The following is an 18,070-nucleotide window of genomic DNA, read 5'->3' as shown; positions in this document are numbered from 1 at the left end:
TATTCTCTGTTGTCAGAGCATATAACCATTATATGTTATGGTCTTGTTTTTACGTTCATTTTGTGTTACAATTAATAACTTAATTCTGTAATAAATATATATTTAATGCTCACCACCAGTCCTTGTATCAGTGCCCCTTTAGTCAGTGTGGTTGTCTGAAGTTGCTTTTATAGTAGATTTCCCAGAAAACACTTGTGGAAAGGATTTCTTCATTCTTGCGTTGTGGCCTTTATATGTCAATGTTAATTTGGTTTAGTTAGTTTGGGTATAAAATCATTGGCTCACATTTTCCTATTTTGTGTATCTTAAATGCATAATTCATTTTCTTAGAATTTGAAGACAATCTTTCCATATAAGTTACTTGGTTTCTTTTCCTTGATGCTCATAATCTATTTTCCTTTTTCTTTAGAATCCAGAAATTTTACCAGAATATGTTTTGGTGTTTGTCTTTCTGGGCAGTTTTCTCAGATGATGTGCCCTTCCAAACCTTTTTTATTTTCAGAGTGTTTTCTTGAATTGGTTTTTAATATTCATTCTGTTCCCTTGCTTTTGTTTCCTGGTATGCGCATGTTGGATTTTCCTTGTCTGACTTCTTTAACTGTCACGTTTTCTCAAGTCCTTTTTATCACTTTCTTCATTTCTTTATGATTTAAAAAGTTTTTCTCCTCTTTCACCTTTACGCTGTTTTTGGTATTTATTTTTAAAATTATTTTTCATTTATATCTAATTCCTTTTATATTCTAGCCCTCATTTCTGAATTTTTCTAATTAAACATTTTTCATATCTTTTATTATTAATGCCTTTCTTTATCTTTTATGAAATAATAGGCTATAGTTTTCATTTGTTTTGTGGATATGTCTTGTGTGCTTTTGTTATGTGTAGGAATGTGATTTTGCTCTTTTTTCTTTTAATAATTTATTTTTAAAATTAATTTATTTTTGGCTGCATAGGGTCTTTGTTGCTGCATGCAGGCTTTCTCTAGTTGTGGAGAGTGGAGGCTACTCTTCATTGTGGTGCATGGTCTTCTCATTGCCGTGACTTCTCTCTTTTTTTTTTTTTGCTGTACACGGGCCTCTCACTGTTGTGGCTTCTCCCGTTGCGGAGCACAGGCTCCGGACGCGCAGGCTCAGCGGCCATGGCTCACGCGCCCAGCCGCTCTGCGGCATGTGGGATCTTCCCGGACCGGGGCACGAACCCGTGTCCCCTGCATCGGCAGGCGGACTCTCAACCACTGTGCCACCAGGGAAGTCCCCGTGGCTTCTCTTGTTGTGGAGCACGGGCTCTAGGCGCATGGGCTTCAGTAGTTGCGGCGCGTGGGCCCAGTAGTTGTGGCTCGTGGGCTCTAGAGCCTAGGCTCAGTAGTTGTGGCACATGGGCTTAGTTGCTCCACAGAATGTGGGATCTTCCCAGACTAGGGCTTGGACCCGTGTCCCCTGCATCGGCAGGCGGATTCTTAACCACTGTACCACCACGGAAGCCCTCTTTGAATAATTTTTGTGTGGTATTTGATCATGATATTTTTCTGTTCATTTTTACATGAAATTAGTTTTCCTGGAGGAGTCCAGTTCAGGAATCCTGACTCTAGAGCTCCCTCTTCTGTTGTTTTTGTGAAGTGCTAAAAAATATGGCAGCTTATTTCATTCTCCTCCCTTGCTTTTATCTGGGTCTTTTCTCTTTTCTTCTTTTCTTTTCTCTCGTTCCCAGCCCCATATTCCCCTCTCCTCCCCTCCCCTCTTTTTTTTTTTTTTGTAATAAATTTACTTACTTATTTATTTATTATTTTTGGCTGCGTTGGGTCTTTGTTGCTGCATGCGGGTTTTCTCTAGTTGCGGTGAGCGGGGGCTGCTCTTCGTTGTGGTGCGTGGACTTCTCATTATGGTGACTTCTCTTGTTGCAGAGCACAGGCTCTAGGCACGGAGGCTTCAGTAGTTGTGGCATGCGGGCTCAGTAGTTGTGGCTCGTGGGCTCTAGAGGGCAGGCTCAGTGGTTGTGGTGCATGGGCTTAGTTGCTCCGCTGCATGTGGGATCTTCCCAGACCAGGGCTTGAACCCGTGTCCCCTGCATTGGCAGGTGGATTCTTAACCACTGCGCCACCAGGGGAGCCCCATAATGTATATGTTTAATACTGTAAATTTCCTTCTAAGTTTTGCTTTACTGCATCCTACAAATTTTATTACCTTTCTGTTATTGATTTCTACCTTAATTGTATTAATGTTGGGGAACTTGGTCTTTGTGAACTAGTCTTTGACGTTTTCAAGACTTACCTTATGGCCCATTGTGGGACGATTAATATCTCAACTGTTATTTGATTTACATTTGACAAGAAATATTAAATCTTTGAGTCTTGTTCCTTTTTTCATTTCAGGTCTTGGTATGGTGACTCCTGTGAATGACCTTAGAGGATCTGATTCTATTGCCTATGACAAAGGGGAGAAGTTATTGCGGTGTAAACTGGCAGCGTTTTACCGACTAGCAGATCTCTTTGGATGGTCTCAGCTTATCTACAATCACATCACAGTGAGTATTAAATGGAGTAGTAACTGAATGATAAGTGGAATAGTATGTGTCTGGCACCACCTGTTTTCATTTAGGGGGAGAGGGAATCTGGCTGAGCTGAAGTAAATCTTGGAACACCTTCCTTCTGATTGCTGACTGCAGAGTATAATAATCTGAGAATTAGCCAGTTTGAATTAAAAATTATGAGAACAGTAGTTCTTTAAAACTCCTTTCTTGCTTGCTAACCTAATAAATGAGTGTTTACCAAATTATAGGCAGTTCCTAAAGTTCTTTTTATGCCTAAAAAATCAAGAATGAAGATGTTTTCTTTCCTACTTGGACCAAAGCCTTCTATCTCTCATATTTATTTCTTCAGATATTCCAGTTTTAGCCATTTTTCAACATTATCAGGACCTCTGGTTTCTTCAATTCATTCTTTTTTTTTTTTTTTAATTTGTTTTTGGCTGCATTGGGTCTTCGTTGCTGTGCTCAGGGTTTCCCTAGTTGCAGCGAGCAGGGGCTACTCTTGGTTGCGGTGTGCATGCTTCTCATTGCAGTGGCTTCCCTTGTTGAGGAGCACAGGCTCTAGGGCGTGTGGGTTTCAGTAGTTGTGGCGCACAGGCTCAGTAGTTGTGGCTCAAGGGCTCTAGAGCGCAGGCTCAGTAGTTGTGGCTCGTGGGCTCTAGAGCACAGGCTCATTAGTCGTGGCACACGGGCTTAGTTGCTCTGCAGCATGTGGGATATTCCCGGACCAGGGCTCAAACCCGTGTCCCCTGCATTGGCAGGAGGATTCTTAACCACTGCGCCACCAGGGAAGCCCCTTATTGGATATTTTAAATTATTAATATAGTGTGTGCTTATTGTGGCAAGCGTCCCTTACACAGACGTTGAAAGAAGAAATTATAATCCTGTGAATACTCTTATCCCCCTTGAGATAACCAGCATTAACAGACGTTTAAATCGTTCTACCCTTTTCTCCATACTCAACACACTCAGTACACACAGTACTTAATACACATGTGTAGGTGTTTTTTACTTGTGGACTCATAACCAGCAGTGCTTAGTTCAGCTCCATTCTTTTTTTTTTTTTTTTTTTAAGTATTTATTTGTTTTGGCTGTGAAAGGATCTTAGTTGCTGGATGTGGGCTTCTTAGTTGCGGCAGGCATGCTCTTAGTTGTGGCATGCATGCAGGATCTAGTTCCCTGGCCAGGGATTGAACACGGGCCCCCTGCATTGGGCGCACGGAGTCTTACCCAGTGGACCACCAGGGAGGTTCCCAGCTCCATTCTTGACTCCAAGGAATGCTCTTTGATGGTAGTCTGAAGCCCACCTTTGTGACTAGTGCACTGTGCCTCTGGGACGTGTTAGGGATCTCTGCCAGATATACCGAGTTACCCTCCCCTCTGTTCTCCACATTGCCGCTAAAGTGAACCTTTCAAAACGCAGACCTGACCCTGTTGTATCTATGCTGTCGTGCTTGTGGAATGTTACTTCCACCCTAGCACACCTGCTTTATTTCCCCCACAGCAGTTTCCATCATCCATACTGTACGTTTGTTCGTCATCCACATCAGCTCCATGAAAGGAGCCTCCGGCTGTGTCCTGGGAAGAATTCCTGTGCTGGGCACAGAGGAGGCGCACACTGAACTCTTGGCTGAATGATGGAGTGAAGCATCCAGTTGAACTGAAATTCTGCCTTAGTAAAATTATCAAGTGAGACTCCATGGTGCCTTTTGATATTTGGTCAGTGGATCCAGTTAGCCTCCCACAAGAGCTGGCTCTCTTCCTTGTGCCTGCGTGGAAATTGCTGGCCTCTGTGGCTAATTATACTTGACAGAACGTCTGTGTAGATATATATTTTTTAAAATAAATTTATTTATTTATTTTTGGCTGCGTTGGGTCTTCGTTTCTGTGTGAGGGCTTTCTCTAGATGCGGCGAGCGGGGGCCACTCTTTATCGCGGTGCGCGGGCCTCTCACTATCTCGGCCTCTCTTGTCGCGGAGCACAGGCTCCAGGTGCGCAGGCTCAGTAGTTGTGGCTCACGGGCCCAGTTGCTCCGCGGCATGTGGGATCTTCCCAGACCAGGGCTCGAACCCGTGTCCCGTGCATTGGCAGGCAGATTCTCAACCACTGTGCCACCAGGGAAGCCCCTGTGAAGAGATTTAATGCTAAATGGTTGCCTAAAAATTAGTTCCATGAAAATGTTACATCGCTAAGAGGAAATGTAATCCTTGGCTTAATGCCAGCCTTACATTCTCTGGGGATTTTAAAAGCTGTTTACTACTAGTCCTATTATGAATGCTATTTAAATAAGTTTGAATTGCTTAAATTGATCATTGTTTTCTCCCTTTAATTATTTGGGACTTGGCAGAATTAAAACATTAGTTAGGGGCTTCCCTGGTGGCGCAGTGGTTGAGAGTCCGCCTGCCGATGCAGGGGACACGGGTTCGTACCCCGGTTCGGGAAGATCCCACATGCTGCGGAACGGCTGGGCCCGTGAGCCATGGCCGCTGAGCCTGCGCGTCCGGAGCCTGTGCTCCACAATGGGAGAGGCCACAGCGGTGAGAGGCCCGCGTACTGCAAAAAAAAATAAAAAAAAACATTAGTTAGGTGTTTACTTTTCTGTAAGTGATCTGTTTGGGACTTAACACAGAGTAAAAAAGAAATTCAAGTTACAAAACATATTTCTTATATCTTGTGAACTAGAGAATCTTTGAGGAAGAAAGTTTTTGTTTTTTTAACTATTTATAGCATCCATATTTTGGTTTCACAGTCTAGGCGTTATCATATATAGATTTAACAGAAAAGAAATATTAATAGTATCAGTGCAGCCAAAAAGTGCCAACAGGTCATCATGCCCTTTCTTTGAAGGAGGGCAATAGGGACTTTCTGCTAAAGGGATTTAAAAGCGCTAACAGGTGTTAGAGGATTGGAGCTGATTGTCTGAATTACAGCTCTGTCTTAAGATTGCATTGGATTTAGAGAAGCTTTTGAGCGGGCGTGTCAAAAGACAGGATAGCCCAGTTGGCACATGAGCTGGGCTTCCTCTCTTGGTGGCACGTAGCCAATGGCAGGGTCTTTCCGTCCCTAAATGCCTCTGGGTGTCGGTGGAATGCTAGGTTCACCTCCATTCTGGATTCCAAGGAATGCTAACCCTCTGAGGTGGTGGGCTCCAGAGGTGGCAGCGGGTCCACAGTGACTGTGTTCTGAGGACATGATAGGGATCTCTGCCAGAGACAGTGAGTCGGGTGTATTGTGTTTTCGGTGAATGACGTTAGCGCTCATTCCTTGTGCACAGAGAAGGGGCATTACATGTGGGAAGACTCGCAGTTAGACCAGTGCTACGCCATCAGGGACTAGAAAACTTACTTTGAAATGTCCTCTCTTTTTTCAGTCTACATCAGTATTTAGCACTTTCTCCTTTTTGTTTCAGATTCTGAAAATTGTATATTTTAAGCTTTTTCCATTATAATATGTAGATCTGTTAAGCTCACTCTTGGAAATATATGTTAAAGAAAGAGGTCAAAGAAGAAAACATGATGTATAAATATATTTATTATAGCATTATCTGTAATAATAAAAAAATTTGAGTCTTAATATCCATCAGTAGGTGGGAAGTGGCTCAGTTATTCAACATCAGCTTGAGGGAATGTTACATACTATGAAAAATAATTGACAAAGACCATGTGAAACCATGGAAAATAATTATTATAAAAGAGAAAATATAAAATGTGTACTGTTTATAGCTATATGAATTATGTGTGTGTGTGTATATATATATATATATAGACAAAGAAAAAAGTGAGTAAAACTGGCTATGTAGTATTTTTTTAATGTGGGACCTCATAGCATGAGCGTGCTTCTAAAACTTACGTGGAGGAAAAAAGGCCTAGAATAGATAACTCCTGAAGAACTAGGTAAGGAGATATTTTTTCCTATCAAGTGTCAAACTTATAAAGTGATGGTAACTAAAATAGTGTGCTTTGGGGAAAGGCAGAAACAGATAAACCAGTGGGACAGAGCCTAGAACTAGATCTTTATGTACTGAAATCAGATATACAGGGACTTCACTGGTGGTCCAGTGGTTAAGACTCCACGGTTCCAGTTCAGGGGGCCTGAGTTCAGTCTCTGGTCAGGGAACTAGATCCCGCATGCTGCAGTGGAGATCCTGCATGCCTCAACTAAGACCCGGTGCACCCAAATAAATAAATAAATATTAAAAAAAAAAAAAAGAAATCAGATATACAAAAGAGTCTGCATTGCAGATCATCAAGGGAAGAATGAAGGACCAGGCTGTAATTGGTGCTGGCACAATTAGATTGAAAAATCAGAATTGGAAAATTGTATTGGATTCTTATACTGTATAGAGTCACAAAGCAATTCCAATGAATTAAGCATTAAGTGTGAAAGATAATACTTAAAAAATTTTGGGATCTGTATAAGTGAAAATCACTTACCTTTAACCTCTGACTTTAGGAAAGTTGTCTTAAGACACAAAAGCACTTATCATAAAAGAAAAGATGAATACATTATTTGACTACATTAAAGTAAACAAATTTCTCATCATTAAAAGACACCATAAAGAGAGTGAAAATAAAAGCTTACAACCTAGAAGATTTTGCCTCACGGTTAGCCAACAAGAAATTAGTATCCAGAATAGACGAAGAACTATCAGTAAGCAACCAGTATAAAGTGGACAAAAGACAAGGCAGTTTACAGGAATTTCACAGAAGGGGAAATAAGACTGGCTTATAAAAATATGAAATGTACTCAACTCAGTTGTAACTGGGAAATTATAAAGCCACGATGGAATACCATTTCACAGACATCAGATTTTAATTTTTAGGAAAGATGGTTGTAGAAGCACAGAACTATCATATACTACTAGCAGGAGTGTACATTTAATTAGGCCCTTTGGAAAATAATTGGCTTCACCTCCTACTTTGTTACCCTGGAGAAACTTGTACCGTGTACACTAGGAGACAGGTATAAGAATGTTCATAGCATTGTTTTTAATGGCAAAATGAAAACCACGTCCATTGACAGAAGATGGATACATAAATTGTATATTCATCCAATAGGCACTATACAGCAATGAGGATGAATAAATTATTGCCATGTTGTATATCATCTGGAGCAATCTCAGAAATAGTGTTGAGGAAAAAAAGTCACCGAAAAATACAGTATGATTGCAATTACATGAAGTTCACAAACAGATAAAAATTAAGCAATATATTGCTTAGGGATGAATATATATAAAGTAAAACTGTAAGGAAAAGAAAGAAAATGCTTAACACATAACTCAGGGATAGTGATTACTTATGGGATATGGGGAGAAAGAAACAGCTTCAGAAATATTAGATTTATTTTGTTTCTGAAGCTGGTTGAAAGGTACATGGACATTTGATTTATTATTTTACTTAAGTTGTACGTATACCTGCTAAATACTTTTTTACATGTATGTTTCAAAATAAAAACTTTTAAAATAAGCAAAAATATCTGACTTGGGACTTCCCTGGTGGCCCAGTGGTTAAGAATCTGCCTGCCAGTGCAGGGGACACGGGTTCGATCCCTGATCTGGGAAGATCCCACATGCCACAGAGCAGCTAAGCCCATGCACCACAACTACTGAGCCTGCGCTCTAAGAGCCTGTGCGCCGCAACTACTGAGGCCCGTGCACTCTAGGATCCATGTGCCGCAACTACTGAGCCTGCGTGCTGCAGTAGCTGAAATCCGCGCACCTAGAGCCCATGCTCTGCAAAAAGAGAAGCCACTGCAATGAGAAGCCCGCGCACCACAACAAAGAGTAGCTCCCGCTCGCCGCAACTAGAGAAAGCCCACGCGCTGCAACGAAGACCCAGCGCAGCCAAAAAAATAAATAAAATTAAAAATATCTGACATTTAATTTTTCCCTGTTTCCAACCTTATTTTTCTTCATCCCAGCCAATAAATACACAGAGTAATTCCTTGTTTAAGTTTTGTTTTGACCCAGTTTGGGAATTTGCATGGTTTTGATTTAGATAGTTAGAAAGATCAGCATCTTTTATAAAATAAAAGAACTGACTTCAGGGTTAAAAAACCTGGCTAACTTAAAATTAATGGGAAAATATTTGGGGGAAAGGCCCAAAATTATGGAAAGGCCCAAATATTTCTGGCCCCTCGGTAGTGAAAGTGTGGAGTCCTAACCACTGGACTGCCAGGGAATTCCCAGCATTTTTGAAATAACTAAAAAGGAGTAGAGACCTAGTAGTAGAGATTTATAGAGAATGGATATTGTAGAGATGGCTTTCCTACTACAATTAATAATATTGCAGTAGTGTAATAGTTAAGAGATGCCATTTATTGAAAGCTTTATTGTGAGTACAAGCCCCTTTCATCCCCACTTCATGGGTGAGGAGACCAGGAGCCCAGGGTCCCCAGAGCAACATAGACAGTTCTGGGTTTTAACTCAGGTCTTATATGACTGTGGGTCCACATTCTAGTGTGCTGAGGAAATCCAGTGAGTTTCGCGTGAAGGTGACATGGAGGAGATGGGATAGTTTCAGATGTCCCAGGACTAAACTACAGTTTAGGGTGGAGGTAGACCTCGTTCGGTGTTGCACACCACAGACAGATTTCTGTTCAGTGTAAGAGAGAGTGTTTAATGATTAGGCCTCTCCAGCTTCTGTTTGTTTACTGCTGTACCCTAGCCTCCAGGTGCAGAAGGCCTCCGGGACTATTTGCTGAATGAAAGAACGAGGCTGGCCATGTGAGGGCATCACTGCACTGTCCAAGCAGACACCCCTCCGCCCCGTGTGTGTTTCTTTTGGGCCACTATAGAAGTCACTGTGCTGGTTAGGAAGTTGGACTAAAACAGCATAAGGCCTTTTCAACAAACATTGAATTCCATCTACCTGACCCTAGTTAGAATTCTTAGCCCAGTAGTAAATGTGTTCCATCCTAATAGCTTTGGGAAGTCTTTTGAGTCTATCCCCAAATCATTATATTGATAAAAATTAGACTAAATTTTTGTGAGGGCAGGACTCCCCCCCCCCCACCGTACTACATGACTAGCATCTAGCACATATCCATCATATGTGACAAATCTGTATTGTTGAAAGAAAACTATATTGTGGAAGGAAGAAAGATACCAGGGGAGTAAGGATGTGATGTGTAGAGACTTTTGGTCAGGCAGAAAGGAAGAACGCTCTCTTATTTGTGATTTTTATGATTGTTCGCTATCCTATAGGTTTTGAGTACTTAAAAAAAAAAAAAACATTTTGACTTTTAAAAAGTAAGGTTTGGTTTTCATTATGACACCCTTGAGGAGTGTCACCTTTTTGCACGTGATACTGGCTTGGTAGCCACCAGAAGGTTTTTTCTTTATAAAGTTAATTATCATGAATGTGACCAAGATGCACTTCATGTACCCAGTAAGTTACTACAACATAATAACAGAAAGCTTTCAGTACCCCTTAGCTTTGCAATAGGCACTGTATTTAAGTGAGACCCTATGTAGCTCAGTTAATGCTCACAAAAAAACCGTGAGTCTGTGGACTGAAAGAGATGCAAATAATTTCAATAGGATTTTTGAGCTAACTCAGTAACTCTCCACACAGACCAGAGTGAGCTCCGAGCAGGAACACTTCCTCGTTGTACCTTTTGGACTTCTCTACAGTGAAGTGACTGCATCCAGTTTGGTAAGAATGTCCTTCTCTTCTTGGGCATCAAGTATATGTAGGTCATGTTAGGTAATTAAATACTGTCTAATCTCGTTAGACATGTAAAACCCAAGAAAGAGGAAAAACTCTATGTTTTGTGTGATTAACTCAGGGAAAAACTTTAAAAATTAGTTATAAACACTTTAAACTTTGGTTTAAGTAATTTCTAGTTAGGATAACATGAAATCCTCTTGATATTTAAGATTTTGCTTTCTTATTTCAGGTTAAAGTCAATCTACAAGGAGAGGCAGTGGACCGTGGAAGTACTAATCTAGGGGTAAATCAGGCTGGCTTCACGTTACATTCTGCCATTTACGCTGCACGCCCGGACGCGAAGTGCGTTGTGCATGTTCACACACCAGCAGGGGCCGCGGTGAGTGCGCTGCCCTGGTAGAGACTTCAAGTTTAAAGCCGTTCAGTGAGCGGCACTTCACATTTCCTCCAAATTGCCCTCTCTTGTTGCACCAAGTCAACAAACCTCATTTTGTTGGATTAGAAAAATCTTTTTTCCTCACTACATTTGACTTTCTTAAAAGAATATATTTTAAGGGGTCCATTTACTATCTGATTTTGAAAAACATGTAATAAGTCTGAAAATGTTGTAAGACTCAACGATTAGAAAAATCAGTGTTGAAGAGGGGAGTGAGATTTCAGCGTATGGGAGACTGGGAAGTGCAGAATGACAGCAGTGAATTGAGACTCCTTGGTTGAGAAGGGAGGGTGAGGTGAGGTGGTAAGTGGGGGACGCTGGGCTCAGGCAAGGGTTTGTGGGATGCAGGAGACTTGAACCTACTTGACGGTCTGAGGGGAAGGTGCCAGGCCTGTGATGGAGAGGTTGAGGCTGAGAGACACACCGGCCAGCCTCCACAGATGATCCGCCTGGAGTTAGCGAAACCCAGGCTGGATTGTGACTGGGGAGAGTAATACCGGGGAAGGGAGTTCCCTGGTGGTCCAGTGGTTGGGGCTTGGCGCTTTCACTGCCCTGGCCCGGGTTCAGTCCCTGGTTGGGGAACTAAGGTCCCCTCAAGCTGTGTGGTGCAGCCAAAAAATAAAAAAAGAAGGGGGAAGAGGGCACAGACGCTGCAGACTCTCAGGAGACTTGGCTGTTGAGCCCCGAGCTTGCCAGGAGCCTGCCCCATTCTGATCACCAAGCCTGGACCCTGCTGGTGCACACAGGCCACCTGACCAAGCCTCGGACCCCTCAGTATGTATGAAAGTGTACTTTCTGGTTGTTGGCACAGTCATGTGAAAGCGAAGCACTCAAGAACTGTCTAGAATTGTCTTTTTTATCACCAGTTTTATACTTTAATGACTTCCTGGGCTTATTTGTTTGACAGATGACCTCATTGATTAAGTAATACTGAATTTCACTCTATCTTGATGTTTTAATGTCATAGATCTTGGGTTGTTGGGATGAATGTTGGATCTGGTTTGTTTGTTTTACTTTGAAGATATGGTTCTTGATGTCAGCATCAGTTTTATTAGTTATATCATTCTCCAAATGATGTAATTTTTTCTTAAAAGAATGCATGCTCTTCCAACCCCAAAAAATCCATGCCAAAAAAAAAAAAGAAAAATCCATGCATTTTAAAGAACCATTAGAGGTACCTTTGAGACTATGGTTATCACAAATAGCATGTAATTTGTTTTAAAAATTATCAAAGTAACTTTACTTTATAAGGAAATATCTTCTTATAGAAAGGCTGATATTGTGAAAGGAATTAAATATGGTACTGCCTTCTTTGTGGTATTGTCTTTTTAGATTAACTTTTCTCTAAGAAATTGCTACACTTACATATGTATTATTTAAATCTTTGGGGCCTGTTAGTCTAGGTAGAAGACCTTTAAAATTAGCATATTCTAAAGTCAGTTTGGGAAAGTTAAGGAAATTAAAGGGCTATATGGACACTTAGATTTTTCACTTAAATAAATGTAGAGAATTTATACAGTGTAATATCCTAAATCTTTATAAATCTCCTTTTATCTGACTTTCAGGTGTTCCTATCTCACCTACAACCTAAGATGAAAAGTACACAAAACCTTAAAGCTCTTCAGAAACCCCTCTTTGCAATGTTGTGACTCATTCAGAGGAAGCCATTATCTCTCCTTGCAGTAGATCCAGGGCTCATCTTATTAAATCTGAGCTCACTTGGTGTTTACAGTCAGTGTGGGAGAAATCCAGAAATATGTGGAATTTCTTTTGAGACCTTCCTTGACAGTGGTAGCTTTGATTTTTAAAAATAGATTGGTGGTGAGCCCCAGAAGTAAGGTTTATCTTAAATTCATGGGTTCATTCATTTCTGAAAGGAGAACAGAGTAAAATACGTTCCCGCCGTTACGTTTTTGAGGAAAGCATTTGCCGTGTCGTCAGTGTAGCTCCTGATTCGTCTTCGTTGATGGTGCTGCTTGTTCTCTAGGTCTCTGCGATGAAATGTGGCCTCTTGCCAATCTCCCCAGAGGCACTTTCCCTTGGAGAAGTGGCTTATCATGATTATCACGGGATTCTGGTTGATGAGGAAGAAAAAGTTTTAATTCAGAAAAATTTGGGGCCTAAAAGCAAGGTCAGTAGGCATCTAATCTGGTATTTAAATTACAGAGGAAAGAAGAAAAACGTTATCTGTCTTCTTGCCTAGGTCCATAAAGCTTTCCTGTTTCCTCCCTTTAGGTTCTTATTCTCCGGAATCACGGGCTTGTATCCGTTGGAGAGAGTGTTGAGGAGGCCTTCTATTACATCCATAACCTTGTGGTTGCATGTGAGATCCAGGTAGGTGGTGGCCGTTCCGTTTGGTCTCTAGTATACTTAGGTGTTTGTGGGGTTCCCATAGATTTTTGATACTTGTTTTGCAGCAGTGAGTCTGTGAGCGATTTCTTCGCTAAAGATGAGCTCATGGATTTGGAAGATGACCAGGGAGAATGCCGTTTCACTGATTTAAGTTGGCAAATGATTATTGGGCTTTTCATTTCTAACTTTTAATTTTTCAAATACATAAGCCACTGCCATTGATGGAGTACTAGCATATGCCAGCCCTGCTATCAGGGGCTTTATTTATGTTACTACATGTCATTTCATTCGAACTCCACACACTCTTTTTGAAGAGGTGGGTGCAGGGAGTAGAGACGTGCCCACAGTCTCACAGCAGTGGGCTCTGCTTATGCTGAGTCTGCTCGGCCCCTGTGTGCGTTCCTCACTGTCACTCTGGCTTGTGTCTGTGTGGTGATGCAGCCCCCAGTCCCCTTCATATGGCCTTGGGAGGGCTTTGTCTTCCCTTTTGTCCTTCTAGTATGAGTGCCCAATATTCTTTCATGCTAAAGAAAACCTTCTGAAGATTACCTTGTGATTTGTCTATCGGTGTCTGTCTCACATTTTTTATTCTTATAATGATTTGGTTTCTTTTGAAACCTACATTTCTGTTGAAGTGATCTCTCATGGGCATCTGACCCCCTTGATCAGCAAGGAACTCCAACTGTAGTGTTTGCTTGTTTTGGAAAAGGTTCGAACTCTGGCCAGTGCGGGAGGGCCAGACAATTTAGTCCTCCTGGATCCTGGGAAGTACAAGGCCAAATCCCGTTCCCCCGGGTCCCCGGCAGGGGAGGGCAGCGGATCGCCTCCCAAGTGGCAGATTGGTGAGCAGGAGTTTGAAGCGCTCATGCGGATGCTGGATAATCTGGTAAGAATGTTGCCACCACTTGATGATACAGCGCTCATCCCAACAGCACAAATGTTAGTGTTTTTATAGTGAGTGAAATAGTATTGTGAAATTGCTGTCTTCATGCATTGATTCATCAGAATGCTTTCACCCTCAAGTCATGAAGAAGCACCAGGGCAATTTAACTTCTAAGCTAAACTACGATTGAATATACAGGTGAGGGTTTCTTGTCTCCTTTTGTTTTTTAAAGGTAATCTTGTTTGGACTGTGTGGGGTCAGGAGCACAAAGAATGCTCTGCTCTGCTGGATGAGTAACTCCTCGAGTAGCAGGGTCAGCCCTGTACCCGTCATCCCGCAAGCAAGCTGTTGAGGGGACTTTCTAAATCAGTCAGCCGAGTGTCTTGTTTTTGTTTTAACAGTAAATTCTAGCTATTCGGGGCCTGACTGCTGTGTTCCACACACTTTGCTGCCGATTTATTGCGTGGGAGACCCTCTGCTGCTTCCTGCGGGGACGTGGAGCCCAACGTGGTACAGGAGCATGGCTGCGGGGCTTTTAGCATAATAAGAACGTTCTAATAGTACATGGCAGGATGTGGTCTGTTAGGTGGCCTCAGTGAGGGATGTCATCCTTTTGCAAGGATCAGGGAGGAAATTTATGTAGAGGGTGGCACTTGAGAAGGACCTCAAAGAAGAGGTAGAAGTGTGGCAGGCTGAGTTGGGGGAAGGAAAGCATCCGTAGCAGAGGTGAGGGCACGGCTGGAGACATGGCAGCACGACAGCGTCATGTCTTTCAGGTCCATCTCTGATCTCGCCAAGTTCTTTAAATATTCACAACAAGGCACTTAGGGTCGAAGCAATCACATTAAAAGACAAATGACTCTGTGATGGGGCCCTTTTCCTGCTGCAGTGTCATACCTCTTCAATAGGATTCAAGAGAGTCTCCTACTGCCACATGATGTTAGGTGCTGGAGAAAAAAAAGACCTGTCGTGGGCATGTGGAACAGAGAAGACACTGGAAGGGCACGTTGCCAGCTTCACATTAAGAAAGTCGCCACAATTGGACCAGGTCACGGGTGGGATGGGTGGCTTCAGGAAGATCTTGGAAGAAAAAGAATTCATGGATCTGATTCAGAGAATTCATGGATCTGATTCAGGGTGTGCTAAGTGTCCTCAGAGGGTTCTTCTCACTGAAATTCTTTGGACTTAGGAGAATGTTCATTGCTGGAAAGGGAGAGCTGGGAGTTAACTGCCTGGAAGTGATGGTCACAGGAGTAGATTTGATCAGTGAGGGAGGGGTGAACCTCCCATAACTTCTGCATTCGTTTGCTCAGTAAGTGGGTTGCATTAACTGACCACCTAGTCTTGAGCCTGTAGCCGTGACCAGGACACAGTTCCTGCCCTCAGGGAGCTCATGGCCTAGTCAGGGAAATGGACAAACAAGTCCCGGATGCAGTCCGGCACCTGTGACGTGTGCACTGACGGAGCACGAAGGCAGCTGCAGGGCGGAGGGGGCGCGTGAGCCGGGACTGCTTCCAGGGAAGCAGCCAAGAGGAAGAAAGCCCACTGAGACGCTGAAAGAGGCAGGCCAGGACAGTGCAGTCTCAGGGAGGTCACACCCGGAGAAGGTTTGAGAGTGGGTGGTGGTCGCTCAGGCATCTGTATCCGGAGTCCGATACCCCGAGGGGCCCGGCAAGGTGAGGAACGCTGGGGCGACCCAGGCTTACTGGCCCTTCTTCAGTCCTCTTGGCAAATACTTTGACGTTCACTGCGCTTATACCTAAAAGGCGGGGAGCGGGAGGGAGGAATAAAAATCAGGAACACCAGCCTGCCACATCTTGTGCACTCAGTACATTCTGGAAGGTGGAGAGAGAGAGAATTAAAATTAGTGACTCCAGTTTGATAGGGGAGGAAGATAAAGGATGAAAGATTAATAAGCGAGATGACAGGAAGGGTGCTTTATTCAGTGCGCTTAACGTGCACAGGTTATTTCTGACATTAGAAGGCTGTGTGGTTTATAAGAAGTAAAGTTGGACGGCGGTCACTGATGCTAGTCCCTGTTTTAATTTAACATTCTGATCAACTGTATGTGTTTGCTAATAATTGAGTAGGTAGAGAATAGTTGAGGGTTCTCACACTACAAGGAGTAGGTCATATAAAGTCCATGAACATTTCTGACATAGAAAGTCAGAAGAAATGCTAGTTTGTTTCGCGATCAGGATATCATTCCAGCTTCTCAAAGAAGGGATGAATCCATATTTTTAACTATAAGCCATATAGGAGGTCTGAGGGCTGAGTATTCCTTCTGATTTGGGTTTGGCATTCAAAGGGGAAGAATAAAGAAAAAACCCATACCCCCTCAGAATAAAATTTTGTGATGTCCTGGATGGTTTATTCTGAAGTCATGAAGATTACTCAAGAGTCCCGGCTCTCTCAGCAAGAGGACACTTGAGTTAATAAGAACTGTATTTTTCTGAAGACAGTCTTTATAGCTGAGTGGTTATCTTTTATTATTCTTCAGCAAAGCATGTTCATAAATGGAGAAGTTGCCAGTGCAGACATTTACCTGTCTTCCTGAGGGTAGTTACGAAACAAGAGTAAACAAAACAACAACCAACTCCATTCAGGGGTTATTACCACCCTTTTTTGAATGTATTAAGGGAATGATTGGTAATAAAGGTGGTGACCCCCCATAGAGGGCAATCACCCAGAGGGGGGAGAATTCCCGAATTGAGAGGAATGCTTCTACAGTACTTGGCAAGTAGAGCGCCGCCACTGACTCATCCTACGTGACTAGCCCTGTGTAATCCTTTCAAATCTTAATTCTCTTGTCATTCATTGTGAAGCTGCCATAAATGACCTGGTCGAGGTATGAAACTGTGGGTCAGGAGTCCAGGCACAGCTGAGCTCGGTCCTTGGCTTAGGGTCTGACGAGGCTGCAGTCAGGGTGTTGGCCTGGGCTGGGTTCTCATCAGAAGGCTCTACTGGGGGAGGATCCAATTCCAGACTCCTCACATCATGGGCAGAATTCATGTTCTTACAGCTCAGGAGTCAACGGCAGCTTGCTTCTTCAGAGCCAGCGATGGGCAGAGAGACTTTCTCAAGACGGGTGCTACACTCTGATGTACCATATCCCATCACCTTTGCCCAGTTCTGCTGGTTTGAAGCAGGTCGCTGGTTCCCCTCACACTGCAGGGGAAGGGCTTTACAGGAGGTGGGGGCCTTTGGGGGGCCACTGTAATGTCTCTCCGTCACAGCTTCTGAATGCTCAGCTCTGGAGAGGAAGGATGAGTGAGACATCATCCTTGCCTTGGAGATGCTGTCTGTGGGCTGTTAGCACGCAGGTGGGTCAGCACGGTGGGCTCAGTGCCGTTACAGAGGCGGGAATTAGCCGGGCAGGCGTTTTAAAGCACAGCAAATGGTCGTGAAACAGGGTTGAAGGTTAATGCAAATATTGTTACGTTCAGAAGTAAAGTAATTTCTCCAGGTACCAGTTGTCATGAGGTGTCCTTGTTTGGTCTTCCTGAAAGATTTTCACTGTGACTTGAACAGGTTAAAAAAAAAATGTTAAGTAGGCTGACTAATATAACTTATAACCAGCAGCAAGTAAACCCTGGTCTTTTAAATTTTAACTTTTTGTTGAGATATATATATATATATATATATATATATATATGTATATGAATAGGAGAGTGTACCTGTTTAAGTGTTCAGTTTATTAATTTTTAAAAACTGAACACACTGTGTAACCAGCACCCATATCAAAAAACAATACCAGCACCTCAGAACCTCGTATCCCCCTTTGAGTCTCTTACCCCATCCCAAGGGTGACTGCTGTGCATCCTTCTAACAGCAAAGATTGGTTTTGCCTCTTTTTCACTTTTTATAAATGGAATCGTACAGTATATTCTTTCACATTTGGTTTCTTTCACTCAATACCATATTTGTGAAGATGCACCCACATTTTGTACTAGTAATATTCTCATTGCTGTGTCATGCTCTGCTATGTGAATATACCACCGTTCATCCATTCTACTGTTGATGGACTTTTGGGTTTTTCTACTTTGGGGCTTTGGGAATAGTGCCGCTGTTAGCATTTTCATACCTGTCTTTTGGTGAACATATTTGCGTTTCTCCTGGGCGTGCATGTACATAGGGTGTGCATATAGTCAGCTTTTGTAGATATTTCCACACAATTTTCCAAAGTGAAACTCTTGTTTTCAGATCTGA

At 42.7% G+C, this 18,070-nt stretch overlaps 1 protein-coding gene across 6 annotated transcripts in view; it reads left to right on the top strand.

The window, feature by feature from the left end:
* ADD1 (adducin 1) overlaps window positions 1-18,070 on the top strand; it is a 76,401-nt gene that overhangs the window by 42,504 nt on the left and 15,827 nt on the right. For all 6 annotated transcript variants that reach the window (XM_029235670.1, XM_029235666.1, XM_029235667.1 and 3 more), the window contains exons 4-9: window positions 2,366-2,517; window positions 10,095-10,175; window positions 10,420-10,569; window positions 12,614-12,757; window positions 12,862-12,960; window positions 13,688-13,864. In XM_029235670.1, coding sequence (XP_029091503.1) covers window positions 2,366-2,517; window positions 10,095-10,175; window positions 10,420-10,569; window positions 12,614-12,757; window positions 12,862-12,960; window positions 13,688-13,864 — 803 coding nt within the window. The remainder of the gene's footprint in view (window positions 1-2,365; window positions 2,518-10,094; window positions 10,176-10,419; window positions 10,570-12,613; window positions 12,758-12,861; window positions 12,961-13,687; window positions 13,865-18,070) is intronic.

This window comes from Monodon monoceros, unplaced genomic scaffold (assembly GCF_005190385.1).
Source record: "Monodon monoceros isolate NGI ecotype Baffin Bay Population unplaced genomic scaffold, NGI_Narwhal_1 Super_Scaffold_20, whole genome shotgun sequence".
NCBI lineage: Eukaryota > Metazoa > Chordata > Mammalia > Artiodactyla > Monodontidae > Monodon > Monodon monoceros.
This window is presented reverse-complemented; position numbering and strand designations above follow the sequence as displayed.